The 18,489-nt window shown below is 30.2% G+C and overlaps 2 protein-coding genes across 3 annotated transcripts; both read left to right on the plus strand.

Annotated features, from left to right (window-relative positions):
* Window positions 1-50: 50 nt before the first annotated feature.
* LOC148273664 (succinyl-CoA:glutarate CoA-transferase-like) lies at window positions 51-12,016 on the plus strand. Of its 2 annotated transcripts, none has more exons than XM_088238362.1 (4): window positions 51-528; window positions 1,075-1,252; window positions 1,334-4,544; window positions 5,746-12,016. In XM_088238362.1, the coding sequence occupies exons 1-3, from the start codon at window positions 408-410 to the stop codon at window positions 2,112-2,114; spliced, it is 1,080 nt and encodes a 359-aa protein (XP_088094488.1). In that variant the 5' UTR covers window positions 51-407; the 3' UTR covers window positions 2,115-4,544; window positions 5,746-12,016. The 2 variants fall into 2 exon arrangements, with proteins under 2 accessions (XP_088094488.1, XP_088094489.1); XM_088238363.1 differs by having other exon boundaries at window positions 71-991.
* Window positions 12,017-14,024: 2,008 nt separating this feature from the next.
* On the plus strand, window positions 14,025-17,558 carry LOC148273665 (tubulin polyglutamylase complex subunit 2-like). The gene is made up of 5 exons (XM_088238389.1): window positions 14,025-14,392; window positions 14,737-14,904; window positions 15,466-15,647; window positions 16,095-16,268; window positions 17,406-17,558. The coding sequence occupies exons 1-5, from the start codon at window positions 14,317-14,319 to the stop codon at window positions 17,556-17,558; spliced, it is 753 nt and encodes a 250-aa protein (XP_088094515.1). The 5' UTR covers window positions 14,025-14,316.
* Window positions 17,559-18,489: the final 931 nt, after the last annotated feature.

Below are 18,489 nucleotides of genomic sequence, written 5' to 3' on the forward strand. Positions count from 1 at the left end.
TTTTTTATCTCCAATTTCCCGTAGCACTGAACTTCCTCATTGGGTTGCCAATTCAGTGCCCTATGCACCACTGGGTGTGGCTAAAGAAATTATGAAACATAAAATATTTGTAAATAATTAAAGTTTTTCAGCACCCAGTAACCCAGAAAAATGTCATCATAATTATTTCAAATTTCGATTAGATGGACAAAATCCTCTAACTGTAAAATAGTCATCAAAGGGGTTGAGAGGTTTAAGGACGTGGGGTGATGCAACAGGAAATGGCAAAATGGTTTCTGAATACTGGTAGTGCAGCTACGATAAGCTGGCACTGCATTTAAAGTTAAAGGCTGTTTGGAGATGGGGTGTATACTCGATAAAAACTTAATGCCCCTTAGATAACGCCTGCATAGCACCTAAATTCCTCTATGCGAATGGTGGCACCTACCTGGAACCAATATAATAAATTATTGAGTTTTAAGAATAGGGTTCTCAAAAGAAATTTGGGTGTGTGGTGGCTTGATTTTGTAAGTAGCATAGAAATAAATGGTAAGTGTATTAGAGCGCATTTCAAAATGATGTAAAATGTTTCCCTCGGTGCTTGACACCCGGACAGTGAGGGATCTTTAGTGTAAAAAATAAATATAAAAATTGTAAAAAAACAAATTAATGGATGCAGCAATTTTTAGCATTGAGCTGAGATTATTTGGTTGCGTTGGTCACATACAGGCGATGCCTTCGAGAGCCTTATCCAGGCTATCCCACTTTAGATGGCATCAAACTCTCGATGTTCATTGCAGTCAGTTTGTTAGTAGTTCACGTCTGAACTATGGGATGCGGAACTGACTTGGGAAGACGGACAAGAGTTGACAGCAAATAGAGAGACATGGAGATTTGTTTGCAGACCCCATATGCTTCAACAAGGGAATGGACGTTGAATATTGGATTTATTATTATTATGTACAGCCTTATGCTTAAATCTTGCAATGCACGGTTCTTTGTTCATTTTCAAGTAATTCATCATTTTTCATTATGTTTAGTCTATTCTTGTAGCTATTGATTTAAAAAATATATATATTGGATATGTATTTTTAGGAGCGTCTGTAATTTATGACTTAGTGAAAAAATGTGATGTTTTAATTGAAAATTATGTTCCTGGTAAACTTCATAAGTATGGTCTTGGTTATGACAAACTGAGAAATTTGGCTCCTCATCTCATACATTGTTCCGTGACGGGATATGGTTCAGATGGCCCCTATGCTTCCAAACCGGGGTATGGCTGCAATTAGTTCATTTTTATAACAATTACTATAGTACGTTTATTATTTGTATTATAAAAAAATAAATTCTTCAGGTATGATGTTATAGCTGCCGGTTATGGTGGTCTTCTCAGTATAACCGGGAGTGAAGGTGAACATCCCGCCAAGGTGGGAGTTCCCATGACTGACATAGCCACGGGACTATGCGCTTATGGCTCCATCATGGCTGCTCTACTTCTTCGACAGAAGACTGGGGAGGGACAGAAGATCGAATGTAACCTTCTCGCTACACAAGTTGCTAGCTTGATAAATCTGGGATCCAACTATCTGAATTGCGGTCTTGTTGCTGTTAGACGAGGCACTGCTCACGAAAGTATTGTTCCTTATCAAGCCTTTACTACCAAGAATGGCCATTTGATAATTGGAACTGGGTCCAATAAACAATTTCAGGCCCTGTGCAAAATTTTAAATATTCAACATATTTCAGTCGATAAAAAGTATTCTACTCACGCTGGCAGAGTTGAGAATAGAAAAGATTTAATAGAGATTTTAGAACAAATTTTTATCACCAAGAATACGAAGGACTGGATGAGTATATTAGAGGGTTCACCTTTCCCATTTGGGCCAGTCAACGCCATAGATAAAGTATTCACAGATCCTCAAGTAGAACATCTCAAATTAGTCGAAGAGTTGGATCATCCCACCGTTGGAAAGATAAAGATGGTCGGACCACCAGTGAAGTTTAGCAGGGGGGGTAATTTCATCAGGTCACGTCCCCCCTTACTTGGTGAACACACTACACAAATCCTTTCCAAATTTTTAGGATACACAGATGATAAAATTTCATCTTTAAAATCAGATGGTGCCATCATTTGATAAATCACTAAATTTCAATTCAATTTACCCCCTATTTTATTCGCCCTTTTAGGTATCTGGTTGTATTGTTAGGTTAATAATATAAAGTAAGTCTTCTTAACAGTATATGATAACATAAAATTTCATATCAAACTTTTGCTGTTACATAAACCGACATAGTGAAATGTTATGCGTAATAAAATTTAAGAAATGTTTATATGTTTAGTATTTAAATTTCTAAAAATGTATTAATGTTAATTATTCAATTTTAAATGTCCATCATCAAAGTTTTGATATTACGGATATAAAAAATGTAGAGAAATGAAAATAAAAATTATTTTGCTATCATTTTGTTTTGTATTTTATAAACCATGTTTTTAATTTCATGCACTTCCCTTTCGAGTAAGACCGGGAAATTAATAATATAGGAAATTAAGTATAAAAAACATACTTTAATGATAAAATAGACTAGAAATTTATTCAAATAATAATTCTATTTTGGACTGATCTCCGCACTTCCACAATATTTTCAGGACCGATTTACTCTAAAAATCATTCCACACAGATATTAATATACATAGATAGAAAATTAAAATAGTGAAATTTATTCCATAAACCACTAGGTATAATACATGTAATAAGACCTGTAAATTTCTGGTAATCTAAACTCCTGAATGTGTTAAATCCTATATTTGTCTACAAACATTTATACATGCTTGCAATATTGTTTAAAATATATTATGCCTAACGACAGTGCTAAGTCAATCTGATATTTCCGTCACATGCGCCTGTTGCACTTATTCAAGATGTTGATGTATTTATTCCTTTGAGATTATGTCAAAAACCTTTCATTGTGTGCGCGTGCTGTGAATACGTTGTATTCTTCTTGTTTTAATGTTACCTAAAAAAGTAAATAGATCATGAATCGGGATAAGCATTTCATCTGTGGAAGAGTTACATGAAACCTGTACATTGGAAAAGAATGGTCTTTATTTAGTAATTACATTTTCCTTAATAACATTATTTCTAAGAACCGATTATTACTTAATCCTTTACTATGCTGTGTTCTCCTAAGTATCGTCTGTGTAAAATTCTTTATTAATTTTTATTGTTTAATTAATGATTTTATAAACTAATATTAATATCCCAAAAAACCTGGCGTCAAAATATGCACTTTAAAATTCGAAATAAATAATTGCAACATTATTGCTTTTTTATTTACAATTAATGCGTTTTAAGCGGGATTCAAAGCCAGAATCTGTATACACAACGCAAAAATCTTTGCCATTTCATCACGGACGTGATCAAAGTAATGTTCTATTACGTGTTTTGCTTGTGTAGAAGCTTTAAATACCCACAAAAATCTGAATAGTAAGTAGTGGCTAATGGTTAGAAGGTAGAAAGAAGGTAGAAATAACTTATATTTCTACTTATATGAAAATAAAATATGTATTTTTTTATGCATGGTAGAATTGGCTCTGCACTATTTAGCCATTTTACTGGAATAATTTAACTATACTGTCCTTTATTATTATTATTGTTATATTGTCCTTTATTCTTTGTGTATTGTTTGTTTTTTTTAGATTTTATTTGGTATTAGTTTATAATGGAAAACTCAGTCTAAAAATAGCACGTGCTAAAGGTTGACAATATCTCCCAATTCTTATCTTAATTTATTTTATGTTGATGAACACACAAAACTACATCCGACCGGTACTATAAAACTATATTTTGCAAATTATATTTTTATTCGCTTTTTTTGGTTATATCGGGACTGAAAATTTTCATTTGTGTCTCGAATCGAAGCTATTTTTTTTTTAAAGATTTGACTCAATGAAAATCGCATATAAAATTTATTTATCGCGTAATTGATAATTTTCGTATTCATAGGGTCTGAGAATCCCATCTCCGGTGGGTATGAGTTAATGAGTAAATTTAAAAGCTCTAATGAAAAATTGCAAAACTTTGTGTCACATAGCCATAGAATTTATGCACATAGCACTAGAAAAATAATTTTGATCGTCTTTAACTAATTCTGAGTTTAAAAAAGATTAAATCCGTGTACATCAGTAATTTGTTTAAAAAGTCTGATTTTTTATTGTATCTCAAAAGGTTCCGGGTTCAATTTCCATCGAGAACACAAAAAAAAGTTTTTTCTATATTCTGGGTATTTTGGGGCAATATTTTAAAATAAAGTTGGTGTATTTTTGTGAATGTACACAAATTATTAATGTGAATAACTAAAATAGGAAAATCACAAAGATTGCTTGATAGTGCTTTAAATATTGAGTGTAGATTTAATTCTAGTGATTAAAAATATATAATAAAATTTATTCCAGCAACCTCCCCCAGTGGCGGTATTGAAGCTCCGCAGACCACGGACTGAAAAAAAAGTAGAATGGACCAATGATACTGTGGATAACGAGAATATGAACAAAAAAAAGAGCAAATGTAAGTTTCTAAAATCATGCTTTATTTCTAAAACCAGCAAAAAAAGGAATATAATTCAGAGGAAAATTATATTAAAAAACACATGTTTTAGACCAGTGACCTAGTTTTGTTTCTCATTTATTTAACTTTTTGTACATAATGTTAATTGTAAATTAGCGGGCTTATTGCCAAATGGCAATTTCTTCCAACCAATCAATGTTGTTGGACCCATCGTCATAAAACTAGTGTTTCATAATTATTGTTTGGTAATGTTTTTATTTTTATTGTACCTATCGTTGGTGATAGCAACACTGCAAAACTATCAATTGATTTTTTTAACAGGTGATCCTAAAAAGTGTTATGTTAATATAATGGATTTTACTCAACCAAACATACATGTAGTATGTTTGGTTGAGTAAAATCGTATATAATAATAGTTGAGTATCAGAAAAACTATAATTATTTGTTATTATTTAAAAATGGCAATCATTAAAAACTAATGGCTCTTGGTCCCTATAACAATTTCTTTCATTAAATCATTTTTGTAAAAAAAACAGGGTACGCGGTATTGCAGTATCACCGACACTATGTGTTTATTTACTTTATATGATACGAAAATACATAAGTTTTTGTAAATATACTATTTTATAAAAATATGGTTTAGGTACTTTTCTTTTTTTTTAGTTTTGTATTAACTTATTTTCTATTGAATTGTCTTTAAAATTCATTTACTTCTTATTTTGTTCAACGCATGATACTAAAAAAAAGAAAAAATAATTTAAAATTTTTTATTTTTATGATAAAAAAGTTGTACATCATAATAATAATTTATTTATTATTTGTGTTTGTTAATTGTAAATAATGTGTATTTTGGGAATGAACATTATTGATATGCAGCCAGCATGTATGTAAGGTCAAAAGTCAACACATAAAATTCTAACCAAAGCAGGTCAACAGTTTGACAGTCAGTATATTAATGATTCTATAATTAAAGACTGCGCTTGAAAAATATTATTACTGTTCCGAAAATATGAAAAAATTTATTTGTTTATCAAACAATTCGAATGATTATACAAACACAGAATAGAAGAGTTTTAAATCTGCTGGAAATTACTTTTATGTGTCATATTATCATTTTTTCCCTTTATAAAACTTTGTAAATGAAATAATTATTGCACTTTGTTATATGTACTTAATTATTAAATAAATTGTATGTATCCAGGTTGCTGCATATATGAAAAGAAAAAAGAGATTGGAGATTCAGATTCAGATGACTCAGCCGATGAATGCGATAACTGTTCGGGACATGGAAGGAAAAAGCACCACCCTAATCCTGCACCCAGTAATGTTAATCCCTCTCCACAAAATATATCATAAGTTATTTTACCATATTTTTTCTTTTTAGATGTTCTTTGTTAAATAATATCTTAAACAGCATTTCAGTAAAAGTTAAATTGTGGAAAATATCAATTTATTCTCGTTGAACTACTTGATAATTTATTCATGTGTATAGTGTAATTTAAAAATAATATGTTAAGTAATTATTATGTATAGGGCACAGTTTATAGCATAAGAAGTGGCATGGTCAGCGAGCAATATTATTTTGGATTTGAATACAGAAGTGACAGAATTTTTAAAAATGAAGTTATTTATACATTATACTTAAGCAGTAGGGAAAAAATCATGAATGTCAAAAAACAGGAAGGCAAAACACATTTATAAAGTATATAATAATTGTTAGCATTTCTAAAAATATATAATTATTTTGCTTCCAGTTATGTTCAATACCATTTGTACATTGTCCTAGTGATTAATCCTGGTATTTTTCACCTCATTGCCTGATGGAATAGCTGACTGATTTCAGTGGAAAATCTTTATTTAAAAGACATTTTATAGTCATGACTTATTTTCGTATTTATGTAGTACCTCAATGACAAATAATGCATTTAAACTTTGTTAATATTATTTCAATAAGATCCTGCTATAAGAATAATATATTTAATAGAAAGAGTAATATATATACTACAACTCGTTTATATAAAAAGCTGAAATTTCCTAAACTGATAACATGCCCATAAGGGCTGCTCGCACTTTAGTAATGAATATTTTGCTGTAAACTCTCGAAAATAATATTATATTATACCCTTTAGCAATATTGTACTTCCTCTATAATTTATCTGAACTAAAATATCTATCTAGCTCAGCTGATTAGTTTACTCGAGTTAGCACAAAGAGTACTTTAGCTTAAAGAAGTAATTATTTTATAGATTAAAATAACTCTTATTCTTTATAACATATTTATTATTTGATAACTTTCGACAAATAAATCCTTATTTAACCCTTAGTTACATGCGCCACGCCACTGTGTGCTGTTTTTTTTTTTCTAAATTTGAAATAGTATGGTAAATAAATAGTATGGCCCATTAGTTGCATCGCAGATGGCAAGTGCCGCAGGTAAAAACTATCAACTAGCAGTCTGTCATCAAGTGTCAAAGTGAAAAGGTCCTGATTACGCTACTTGGTGCCATGCGCCTGTGTTTATGTTTCATGAATGCATTTCCTCGGGGCATTAGTTTTCTACCTCCTAAAGGCGAGGTATTCCTCATAAAATATCAAGAAATACTTCCAGAATAACCTCCGGTTTCTAATCTTTGAAGGTGCGGCTCCTGTCATGAGTGTAGGAAATGTATGAGTAATAAAACAACTGTGCGTTGCTCCAAGTGAACCTGATTTGTATGCAAACACTATTTTTGACAATTTACAAAATGCATAGCTTATATGGTCAACATCGATGAAGACGGTGAAGATTGATTTCACTTTAATTATTATCCTTATTTTTTGTTTATTATTATTTATAAAATATAACAATCTTGAGAAGGTATTATGTGACATTTTCGTTTACTTTTTCTGAAACTCATTTGGAGCCACTAATACAATTTTTTTTTTTAATTTTGAGTAAGTATACCGTGACATTTTTCTTTATTCTGGAACTCAAATGGGGCCACTAACACTACCTACTGTTTTGTGAATTTGTAAAATATTCGTATTTTACTGTTTTATTTAATTTTGTACTTGTCATACATTTTTTATGTCAACCCCTACTCAATTAAATGATGATTTTACAGTAGTGATAACTATTTTTTTATTTTTTTAATAGCATAATTATACATTTTTACAATTTAAAAAAAAATTAACTTGTTATATTTTTACTAAAACTAAAATCCCACCAAGCCACTTTTTGTAGCTTGTTGGTGAAGATTATATTTATACTGACTTAATAATATTATTTACATTTATAAAAACAATGAATAACAGATAAAAATTAACAGTCGGAAAGATCAGAATAAACAGGTTTATACAAATAATAATATATAAATTTATTTTTTAAATACAAGAAAATATATGAAAAATTAAATATTTACACCTAAGCTACTATTCATATATAAACTCTTGATCGAGTAGCCACTTTCTTATTTTGCTCCTGTTACAATGTGAGTTAAATTTAAGTTCTTTTGGTAATAAATTAAAAATTCTAGGTACCAAATATTTGAGAGTTCTTTTTCCATATTTATTACATACTTTTGGTACTACCAAGCCATCATTAGACGTGAAGCGTGTATTATGGTTATGTTTGAGAGGAAACTTGAATGTATTGCTATTAAATTGTTCCAAAATGATGCAAAGCCACAGTAGTCCTCGAACAGGCAGAGTTTTGATTGTTTTGTACAGGAGATCATTATTACTTCTTTGTTCGTAAATCTCTGGAGGTACAATTTGCTTAACTAGAGAATACTGTAGACCCTGGATCATAATAAAAAACCCTATTATTTTTTTTTATTGATAAAGTCATAAAATTACAAAAAAAAACTTATGGAATACATGTATTCGTTTATTAAGTTACAAAAGCAAGCAAAATTAAATTACAAAAGCTTAAGATAATTAAAAAAATTACAATTATGTTCTAAGAACTGATATCTCCCAATATAGGCTGATTTACTAATGAGTTAACAATAGTTGGATTTTCTGCTTTTGTTGAAACGGTAAGATTTTGCTTTCTTTTATTTTATATTATTTGGTACTTAAACTATACATTAAAATTAAGTTGTGGTAAATACAATTCTAGTAATAATAATAATAATAATAACAATTTAATATTTTGTAACATCACACTTATTCTCTATAACAAGTTTTATCCTGTTAGGCATAGATTCATGCAGTGAACTAATAATTTCTTTTTTTCAGACATCAATCATGAGTTTTTTGAGCTCCATGATGTTTTTCGCCTTTTTTTGGCTAATTTTTCCTTCATTGGGATTCAGGTCAGGACTGTTTCCGGGCCATTTCATAGACATTATTCCCATTAATTCCTTGAAATTGGTTATCAATAATGAGATTACATTATTTATGAAGGATTAGCATTAAAATTTTGTTAAACATATTGGTCTTGTACTCATAAAACGAGCTCTATGACACGGGTCGGAATCGTATTGAAAAACTGGATCCTCGTCAAATTCAGTAAAGCCCCTATTGCAGGTATGGCGTCATTTTGGACAACTATTTTATACTGTGCTTCATTCATCATTCCTTGTACAAAGTATACTGGTCCAACGCCATGACTTGTCATACACCCCCGTATTATGACGTAAGGTGAATGTTTTATCGTCCTTCTCATACACTTTGGATGAAACCTTTCTCCAGGTTTACGGCGCACCTGCTGTCTTCTATCTGAGCCAAACAAGTTAAATTTGGACTCATCGAAAAACATCACTTTCTGCCAGTCGGTTATGATATCGATTTATAGCCCATTCGAGCCGAGTCTTCTTCGTCTTGTCTGTTAAGAGAAGCTTATTTACAGAGTTCCGCACCTGGAAACCCTTCTCTATCAATCTTCTGGATACGGTTATTCTTAAACACATTGGCTGGTAGATTACACTTCCTTGCGTATTTCTTCAGAAGTCATCGATCGACTATTTAACATGACCTTGACTATTTTACGATCTTCTCTCGGGGACGTAATTCTGGGCCGACTGCTTCGTTTTTTACGCTCAATAGAACCAGTTTCTTTTTGTTTTTTTATGAAAGCCCTCACAGAGCTTTCGACAAACCCAACTCGTTTGGCGATTTCACCAATTTTTAATTTCTCCAAAAAGGCGAGAATTTTCGACAATCAACATTTGCTTGGAACTTTCCATATTAAGCGGACAATGCTTACTCTTAGACATGTAGCATGAGACTAAAATTATTTAGCTGTTTTAAAATACATTAACTAATTACCAAACCACCCCCCTAATTATAATGTAAAACAAATTTCTCAAATCAACTTCCATTTTCGAGAAATATTGCCATAAAGTTGAATTTTTTTTTTTTTTTTTTTGTTTTAAAAGAAATATTTGCGTTCTTATGATTTACCCAAATATTTAATTTTGAGGGCCATTTTCAACGAGTTGTAAATAACTCACTATTAGAAAATGGAATCAAGTTGGGGTAGAGTGGGATTCGAACCACGGACCTTTGGTCTGTGAGTCCGAGACACTAGCCACGGGACCACAACCCGATTTACGAATTAACAATCAAAATTTTACTACGGGTTTTTTTATGATCATCACTGTATGTGATACATCCGATGGATGTATTTTTGTCGTTTCTTGTTAAGTCCTCTTAATCATCCCATTCAATTTGTGTCTCTTTTGAAAACTCATTGATGAGAAATGGCTTAAAGCAAATTACTGTATGGAGTATCGTGCATGTGTAATAACATAACTCCTAATCGCGCGTGTAGCTGAGGGTTAAACATGCATTGTAAATATTATTTATTGTTTCAGCATTTACTTTGTGGAAAAACATTTTGAATTTATTTAAAATGAATGATGATGGGTAATTCAGAATACATGAAACTAGTTGTGTTATAATATATTAAACTCTTATGTGGTAAAAATTACAAAGGGATGTTTGCTAATGATATTATTTGTTTTTGGATTGTAAAAATAAAATTTACAGACTTTATTACTGTTTTTTTTTTTTTAGATAAAAATAAATTAATTAAACTCTGAATAGTAGATAACATACTTCTGTGACTTTTGAATAAGGCAGGTCACTTTCATGATAAAATATCTTATCTGTGATATTTGATCATTTATAGATTTATAATACAATCATATTATGTATAAAATGCACAGAAATTTGTAAAATGTATTCATGTGTCAAATCAGTCACTTTTTTTAGTAACATAAATACGACTTTTATCAATTCATTTATATAGATTAACAAATACAATAGAGACGGAGAACATTTCAGCAAAGGGAATATGGAAGTCTAGGCTCCTTCTCTAGAATGTTCTCCATATCTGTTGTAATTTGTTAGTCTTAATAACTCCCTAGGGGGTGAAATCCGGTCTTATCTTTGGACAAACTCAAAATATTGCAATTTATATGGATTTGAGTGAGGAAACTGCAAGTGATGATTTGCTGTAGCAAAAATGATGTAATTAAGAATTTTTACTTATTTACGTAAATGTACAATTCTAGTAAAGTCTACTTACATAATATATATAAAATGTGCCGTATGTAAAGTTAGAATTACATATGAAAAATTATACAATTCACTTACTTGAAAATGAAATGTATTATTTTTGTGTGGAAGATTTCTGTGTATTATAAATTCTGAAAACTATTTTAACAGATTATAAAAAGTCAGCAATAATTGCCATAAATACATTTTTATCCTATTCTGATTAAGTTAATTGATCTTGTTCCAAATTGTCTATAATATTGATAATCACATTTATATGCAACCAATATTTGGTTGCGTATACTTTTACTTAGTATTTATAGAATGACTGTAATGAAGGCTGTTGAAATTGGAATTTATAATGATATGGTGAGGAATTAAAGATGGTACTATTTGGTCAAATTAATAACTTATGCCTTTAAAAATTTATGAGACAAAATTGGCAGTGCATATTTATTTTTATTTGAAAATTACCGCAGTCAACCTCGAACCCTAACTATACCAAACACAACATGTAAAATATCTCAATAATTTTAATTGTGTTATTGGTATTTGTGTACTTATTTTAATATAATTTTCAAAAGCAAAAAGGCATAATTGTTTTATTAAATAGAATTATTATGTATCATAGAAAACATGTTCAGTTAAAAAGTACCTGTATAGGTTGTATAAATATGCTGTTTAGATTTAATTTAATAATGTGTAGAAGAAATGTGTATACTATAAGATTTTTGCAAATTTCCTTTTTAAAGTCTTTTCTGGATCCTACTTCGAGTAATGTAAAATGCCACAGAAAGTGTTTTTACTTTAAGTTTGTATTTTAGTGTAGTTACTTGTGAAACAGGGATCGGTTCTTTCGACAGATTGGCGTATTTTTCGAGGTATTCATTTTCAGATCGATGTTGGTTTTTCTTAGATTGTATCATTTTTATTAAACTGCTTTCTGGATTGACTTCTGTGTTTTGAATAAAATTGTTTGAATAAAACCTGACCTTTTATTGTGAATTCTCCTATACTTTTCCTTACAAAGCAAATACAGAATACATTCTGAATTCATGAGAAATTTTCAGTTAGAGTTGGATATTTTTGTCAATTTTATTTTTATGTGCCTATTTATATTGAAAATTGAAAAATGGACAGTGCGGTGTTATACAATAACCAATTATGCGATACAATCTCAGAGTAATAATGCGCTAAGCTGCATTACTCTGAGGATACATGTTGTTTTTCGGTTTTTAAGTTTAACCCTGAGATCAATATGAATATTTCGTTCTGCCATAAACAGTTTTTAAAATAAAGGCAAAACTTGTGAATATCAGAAGAGGAAAAATAAAATAATAATCTGGATTTCATAAACAAATTTGAACTTCAAATGCGATTTATACAAAACTCTATTTTGCTGTTAAACTTTTTATTGGATAACAGTGTCCAAATATGCTAATTCATCCAAGTATCGAACCAACTGATAGCGAAAGAAGTTCCATAAAATAAGAAATGCCTAGAGTAAAAATTCATACTGACAGCAAAAAATTAAATTTAATGAAAACATGGAATTGACACTGAGGTATAATAATTAGAGATGATGCTTCATACAATTATTGGTTCGAATGATGTTTTAGAACAAATGTTCTAAATAGATGTTTAAAAAAAGGCGAACGCCACGTAGAGGGGAGAAGGGGGCGAGCATGTTCCATCATGCCACATCAACATTGCCATGCAAAATGCATTTTAGAGTGAAAAGGAATAACTGTCTATGCCGCTTCACAATGAATTCAAATCTGTATGTTGCGCTCTTTTGCAGTTTCACATTTGCTTAGCGTGTACAAGAAAAAACACTTGCGTACCAAGACCCAGGGTGGTTTCTACTAGTTGAAGTATTTATTTCGATTAAGTATTTATTATTGACTTTTAAGTCAAGTATTTAGTTTGAAAAATAATTGATTCTGTATTATTAGCTTTCTAAACCTCATGAATAAATATGCAAGACATTCTGAGACACAAAATGAATAAATAGGTGTTCTTACCATTTATTTTAGTAAAAAATATGAATTGACCAAGAATAAATGAAAATACTTTTTTTATAATTTCATGGTTCCATACAGTTAACATTATTGCATCGTATAAAACATACAGACAATAATACAGGCGGTTGGGGGATTTAGTTTGTGGTGTATTGACATCTGTCCCCACCAGAAGTAGATATAAGGAAATCATTGTAAGTGTCTAAAAAAGACATTGTAAATTGTTCACGTTAACGGAAAGAAAATTAAGTCTTAATTTTATTTTAAAACTAAATAAAGACTCATTTACTGGATGAAATGTTATTCCGCCAGCTTTCCAAATATTTGTGGATGTATTTTTGTATTACTTTACATACAGAATGGCATTTTGATGGAAATATAACAAAATTAAATTAAAGAACGAACTATCCGTCTCGTTACCGCTGCGCGTAAAATACTATTTCCCACCAAACACAAGCTATGCCCGGAATTTTGGTAGAATGGAACACAAATCGGGCACTTAGTGCTGCATCTAGTGTTTACATATGTATCAATGAGAATTGACGGAATTTTAAAGATTGGTGCCACTAAAAATACCCACAATATTAACTATTAAGAGTTTTTCAAGTACAAAACTTTTATGTATGGGAATGACAAAAGCAAATGAGGTGACGTAACCCACAAACATGTGGATAATAGATTCTAAGATAATCGCATCCAAAGTTTAGCAATGTGGGGACAGAAGGGGGGGGGGGGCATAATGGGGATTTTAAGGGAAACCAAAAATAAAAATAGTTTAAACGTACTTTTGATCATTATTATTAATCACAACACTTCTATTACATTCTAAACTAAACATTGGCATATTTAAAAAAACAGACACAGCGTAGTAGTACCTGTATAAATATCACAATTAAATTATTTTCTCCTTTATATATTTTTTTAAAGAAACTGGGATTTCCTTTGTTAAAATGTCTTATACCATAATATTTTTTCCCTAAAAATCAGTAAAAAATAACATTGAATATACCCTCAGAAGGATTTTACTGCACTCTTTTACAATGCTTTTTTTAGAATAGGTACATTTAATGATATATAAGAATAATATTATTACTAAAAACTAAAATATATTTTATTTTGGACCTACCCAGCAAGACTAAATCCAATAGTATTTTTGATCAAATTTAATAGAAATAGAAGATTATTTCAGTAGAGCATGTTGCTATGGTGATGTTATTTTTTGCTGTATCAATGAACTAAAATGATTTATTTTATTTTTATGTACAATGACATTTTGTGTGGATGTTGTGTCTGAAGATTCTTTTTACGAAAATTTAATTTTGGGTGTCATCAAGCTTTTAGGTAAATAATAAAAATACAAGCATTATTAAGATTAATAAATAAAAGCAACTTTGTTTTTAACCACTTTTTTTTTTTCTACTGACCGGTTTCAAAGCTATACAAGCTTCTTTATCAAGGTATACTTAACTAGTTAACAAAGTAGTTTTTATTTATTTTATTATAATGAATAACCACAAAGTTAGAGCTTTCAATATAAAATTAATTATTAAGATTAGTCAATAAAAATACATTTGTCTCGAGACATTACTGACATACTGTCAACAGTAAAATCAATAAATTAATTACAGTAAATAGTGGAATATAGTATTACTGAGATTTGTTTGTTTTACTTCATACGTTTTCAGAAATCAATCCACGAATATCAAAAATTTTAGTAGAGCGTAAAATGCCCGTAGATAGAGCAGTCTTAGCATCTTGGGAACAGAGGCATTCCGTTACTCTTCCAGAGGATATACGCCATTTTTATTTATCTACTGATGGATTCAAACTTAAATGGAGTTATCAATATTCACGTAATGTATTATTTCTATTATATGTATAAATCACATGCATAAACCACCAGGGCCCCGATTACAATGGGAAGTTAACATTTATCTTCAATTTAATTTTATTTTAACAATTATATTTATTTTACAAAGTAAAATTAAGTTTTTTGCATGAAAAGCAGAATATGCATACAATTTTTTCTTCTAAACATGTTCAATTATAAGTTACCGATGAAGATACTTAATGCAAATATACTCATTTTTATAGACAAATATCGATTTTTCTTTATAGACAGTCTAAGATAACTCTGTTAACTTCCCATTGTAACCGAAGCCCAAGAATATGTCATCTTGGCTAGTAAAATAATCAAACATGATGGTACCTACTAAACAAGATGCAGAATTTTTGTTCAATAATTGTGAAAATAGGTATTGTGTACGTCTGGTTAACATAAAATTATTTTAGGGAAAAAAAATTTTTTTCCTCTACTCATTTCACTTTAAGCGAGAAAATAAAAACAGTGATAAAAAACAAAAAATATATTTTTGGTTCAAACAAAATAAAAAAAAGTGTATTTGTTTTTTTAGAAGAGGATATTTTACCAGTCGGAATGATAAATATAAACTCCGTGAGTGATCTCACATTAAGCCCAGCATTAAAGGAGTTGCTTGATCATGCCAATGTTAAAACAAACAGTGGTGATAAAAAGCCAGCTATTGGGGCAAAAAGTAAAGTATTTGAGATTGATGATTGCAAAGGAAAGGGAAAGGTGATTTATAATGATTTATATTAATTGCATCTTTACTCAAATCACATAAATATTCTGTATTTACAATTTTTTTGCATGCATTTTGTATCTTTGTGAATATATTAAAGTACATTCTGATGTCTTAAGTCCACATTATTCAAATTTTAGTAATAATAATGAAAGATCAGAAGTACGAACCTACCTCTAACCACCATTTGTTTCCCATTATGTAAATATTCGGTATAAGAACTAAGAACACAAATGTTTCTTTTCCCCAAAAAATATACTTAGTGTAATATACATAATTTAATATGCCTAGCGTGTAATATATTATATTATTGAATGCACCTAGAGTACATAACATCATTTTATTCAACACGATCTTCTAAGTAATTTTACCAATAACTGTTCAGCTTCTCTCTCTCAAAACGTTTCTCAATTTTTAATAATGTTTCTCATTATGGTCAGGCATGTCTAATGCACATTGACAATCAATGGTCCATCTGGTTATTGGATAACGAAGGGAGTTGGACATGGCTAGCAGACTCATTTGTTTACTACTTCCGGATGGCTCTAGTTCATCAAGGTATTCCTGGATGGCAAGCCGTGTTCTCTAAATCTGGTGTTGTACCTTGGACAGAGGTGTGTATTTATGTAAAAAAACATTTCTTAGCAAACTGTTATTCAAATAAAAAAAATATTTTGTATCCCCTCTGTGATTATATGATTATAAATACACACAAAAGTTTTTTTTTGTATCGTAATTTTTTTGATGTGTATGAACAAAACCTTGAACTCATAACAATAAGCTTGTGAAATTGAAAACATCCTAAGAAAGTTTTTGTCTTATCACCATTTTATTGCAGATCAAAATATTTGTTTATAATAATTTATTTGTAATAATAGGAACTTGAATAAGTTCTCACTGTTTCCTGACGGATGTTGTTATCTTAGCCCTTTTACTTTAGCCAAATTCTGAATATTGAAATAACAGTAAACGTTATTCCGCCGAAGTGTAAAGACCATATTTTTTTACAGAAAAAATATTTGCTAGAATTTTACTGCATGACTTTTTTCCAAAAAATGACCATGCTCTGTTGGAACTTAACTGACAAAGCAAGTTTGCAGCATGACAATGCTCGACCGCATGTTGCAAGGCCAATCAAAACATACTTTGAAATGCTCAAATGAGAAGTCCTACCCTACCTGCAGTATTCACCGGACATTGCTACTTCCAATTACCACTTGTTCCGATCGATGACTCATGGCCTGGTTGAGCAGCACTTCGTTCTTGTGAAGGTGCCAAAAACTGGCTCGATTCGTGGATAACCTCAAAAGTTGAGTCCTTCTTTCGAGATGTAGCTGCCAGAAAGATGGGAGAAAGTATTTGCCAGCGCTATCGCTTGAAAGTATTGTCTATACAATACTTCAATGGCATGTTCTTTGCTTTTTTTATAAAAAACATTCCTTTGCTTTTTTTATAAAAAACATTCCAATTCCACAAAAAAACTGCAAGAATTAGTCAAGTCCCCGATACAATATGTGATTTTAAATATGGTCATTATATAAATATAATGAAAATTGAATAGTGATACAGGGTTCAAAGTACCAATATCTACTAGTTTTTAATCTTATCTTTTAAAAAACTGCTAGCCAATTTCTTAATAGAATATTACTTAAAATTGGCCACGGATTTTCTTAGTGTTAATATGTAATAACTTGTATCTATAATGTACATATCTTGCATTACTAACATGCTTATTGTTATATTTTTAAAAGCAATTATTTCTGCTGTTGGCTCCACATCTACTAGAAGATCCTGGCGATGGGAAACGGCCAGCCGGGTGTATGAATGATGCTCCATTAAATCACATAGATCCGAGCATTTTTAAGGTCCCGCCAAAAAATCAGAAGGGTTCAAAACATCCATGATATATATTTTTTTAAAACTCAATGTATTTGTGAAATAAATTGGTGTGTTAAGGATAATGAATAAAAAAAATACAACTGCATAGCGACTTTTTTATTGTAGTTTATAATAATGTATAACAATATAAATGAGATTCGGTAAGGTAATAATAAAAATAATATTCTCTTATGAATACTCAAATTAACAAAGGTACAAAGTATTATGTACTCTCAATTACATAATAATTCATTATGTATGTTGGGTACTATGTAAAAATTCACTTAATGTAACAAAATCTGATTACATATATAGGCATAATGCTACAAAAATTTTCTTTGCTGTGTAAAAAGATAGTGATTTGAAAAAATTAAATTTCAAAAGAAAATATAATGTTTAGCGAGAAAGTTTTAGACCAAAATAAACCCGTAGTAAAAATAAAAAAACACGTAATGATTTAATATTTCAAATGCATTTTTAAATACAAGAAACAACTGAATTTATTTCTTAATATTTTTAACAACACACTTATAGTGAAAGAAATAATCTTATGCTTAAAACTATTTATTGGACGGATAGAATTAAGTAGAAAAAATTACCTATACTTTAATAGGTATATAAAATAAAGAACCTAGAATTATAACACAATAATATTTAACTTTAAAATCTTTATAATGCAGTAGTGATTCAATAGCAAGTGACTTGACTTGATAGTTATTCCTATTGCGTAAATCAATCCTATCATACACTTCTTGACATAGCCGGACCTACAGTAGGTTCAGTTGGCACAAAGAACCAGACACTTACTTGCAGGGGAGGAGAAACAATATGATCATCATAATTTACAAATGTGTGTATTCCCGTCCCTTTTCAGTAAGTGTTGGGGTGCTAGATCCGGTTGGATCCAGCGCTGCTTCTTGATTTGGGCATGTAAAATATCTCGAGAAGATTTAAAAT

This window comes from Micrasema longulum, unplaced genomic scaffold, assembly GCF_059751315.1.
Source record: "Micrasema longulum isolate JH-2025_06_02 unplaced genomic scaffold, ASM5975131v1 h1tg001877l, whole genome shotgun sequence".
NCBI classification, from domain to species: Eukaryota; Metazoa; Arthropoda; class Insecta; order Trichoptera; family Brachycentridae; genus Micrasema; species Micrasema longulum.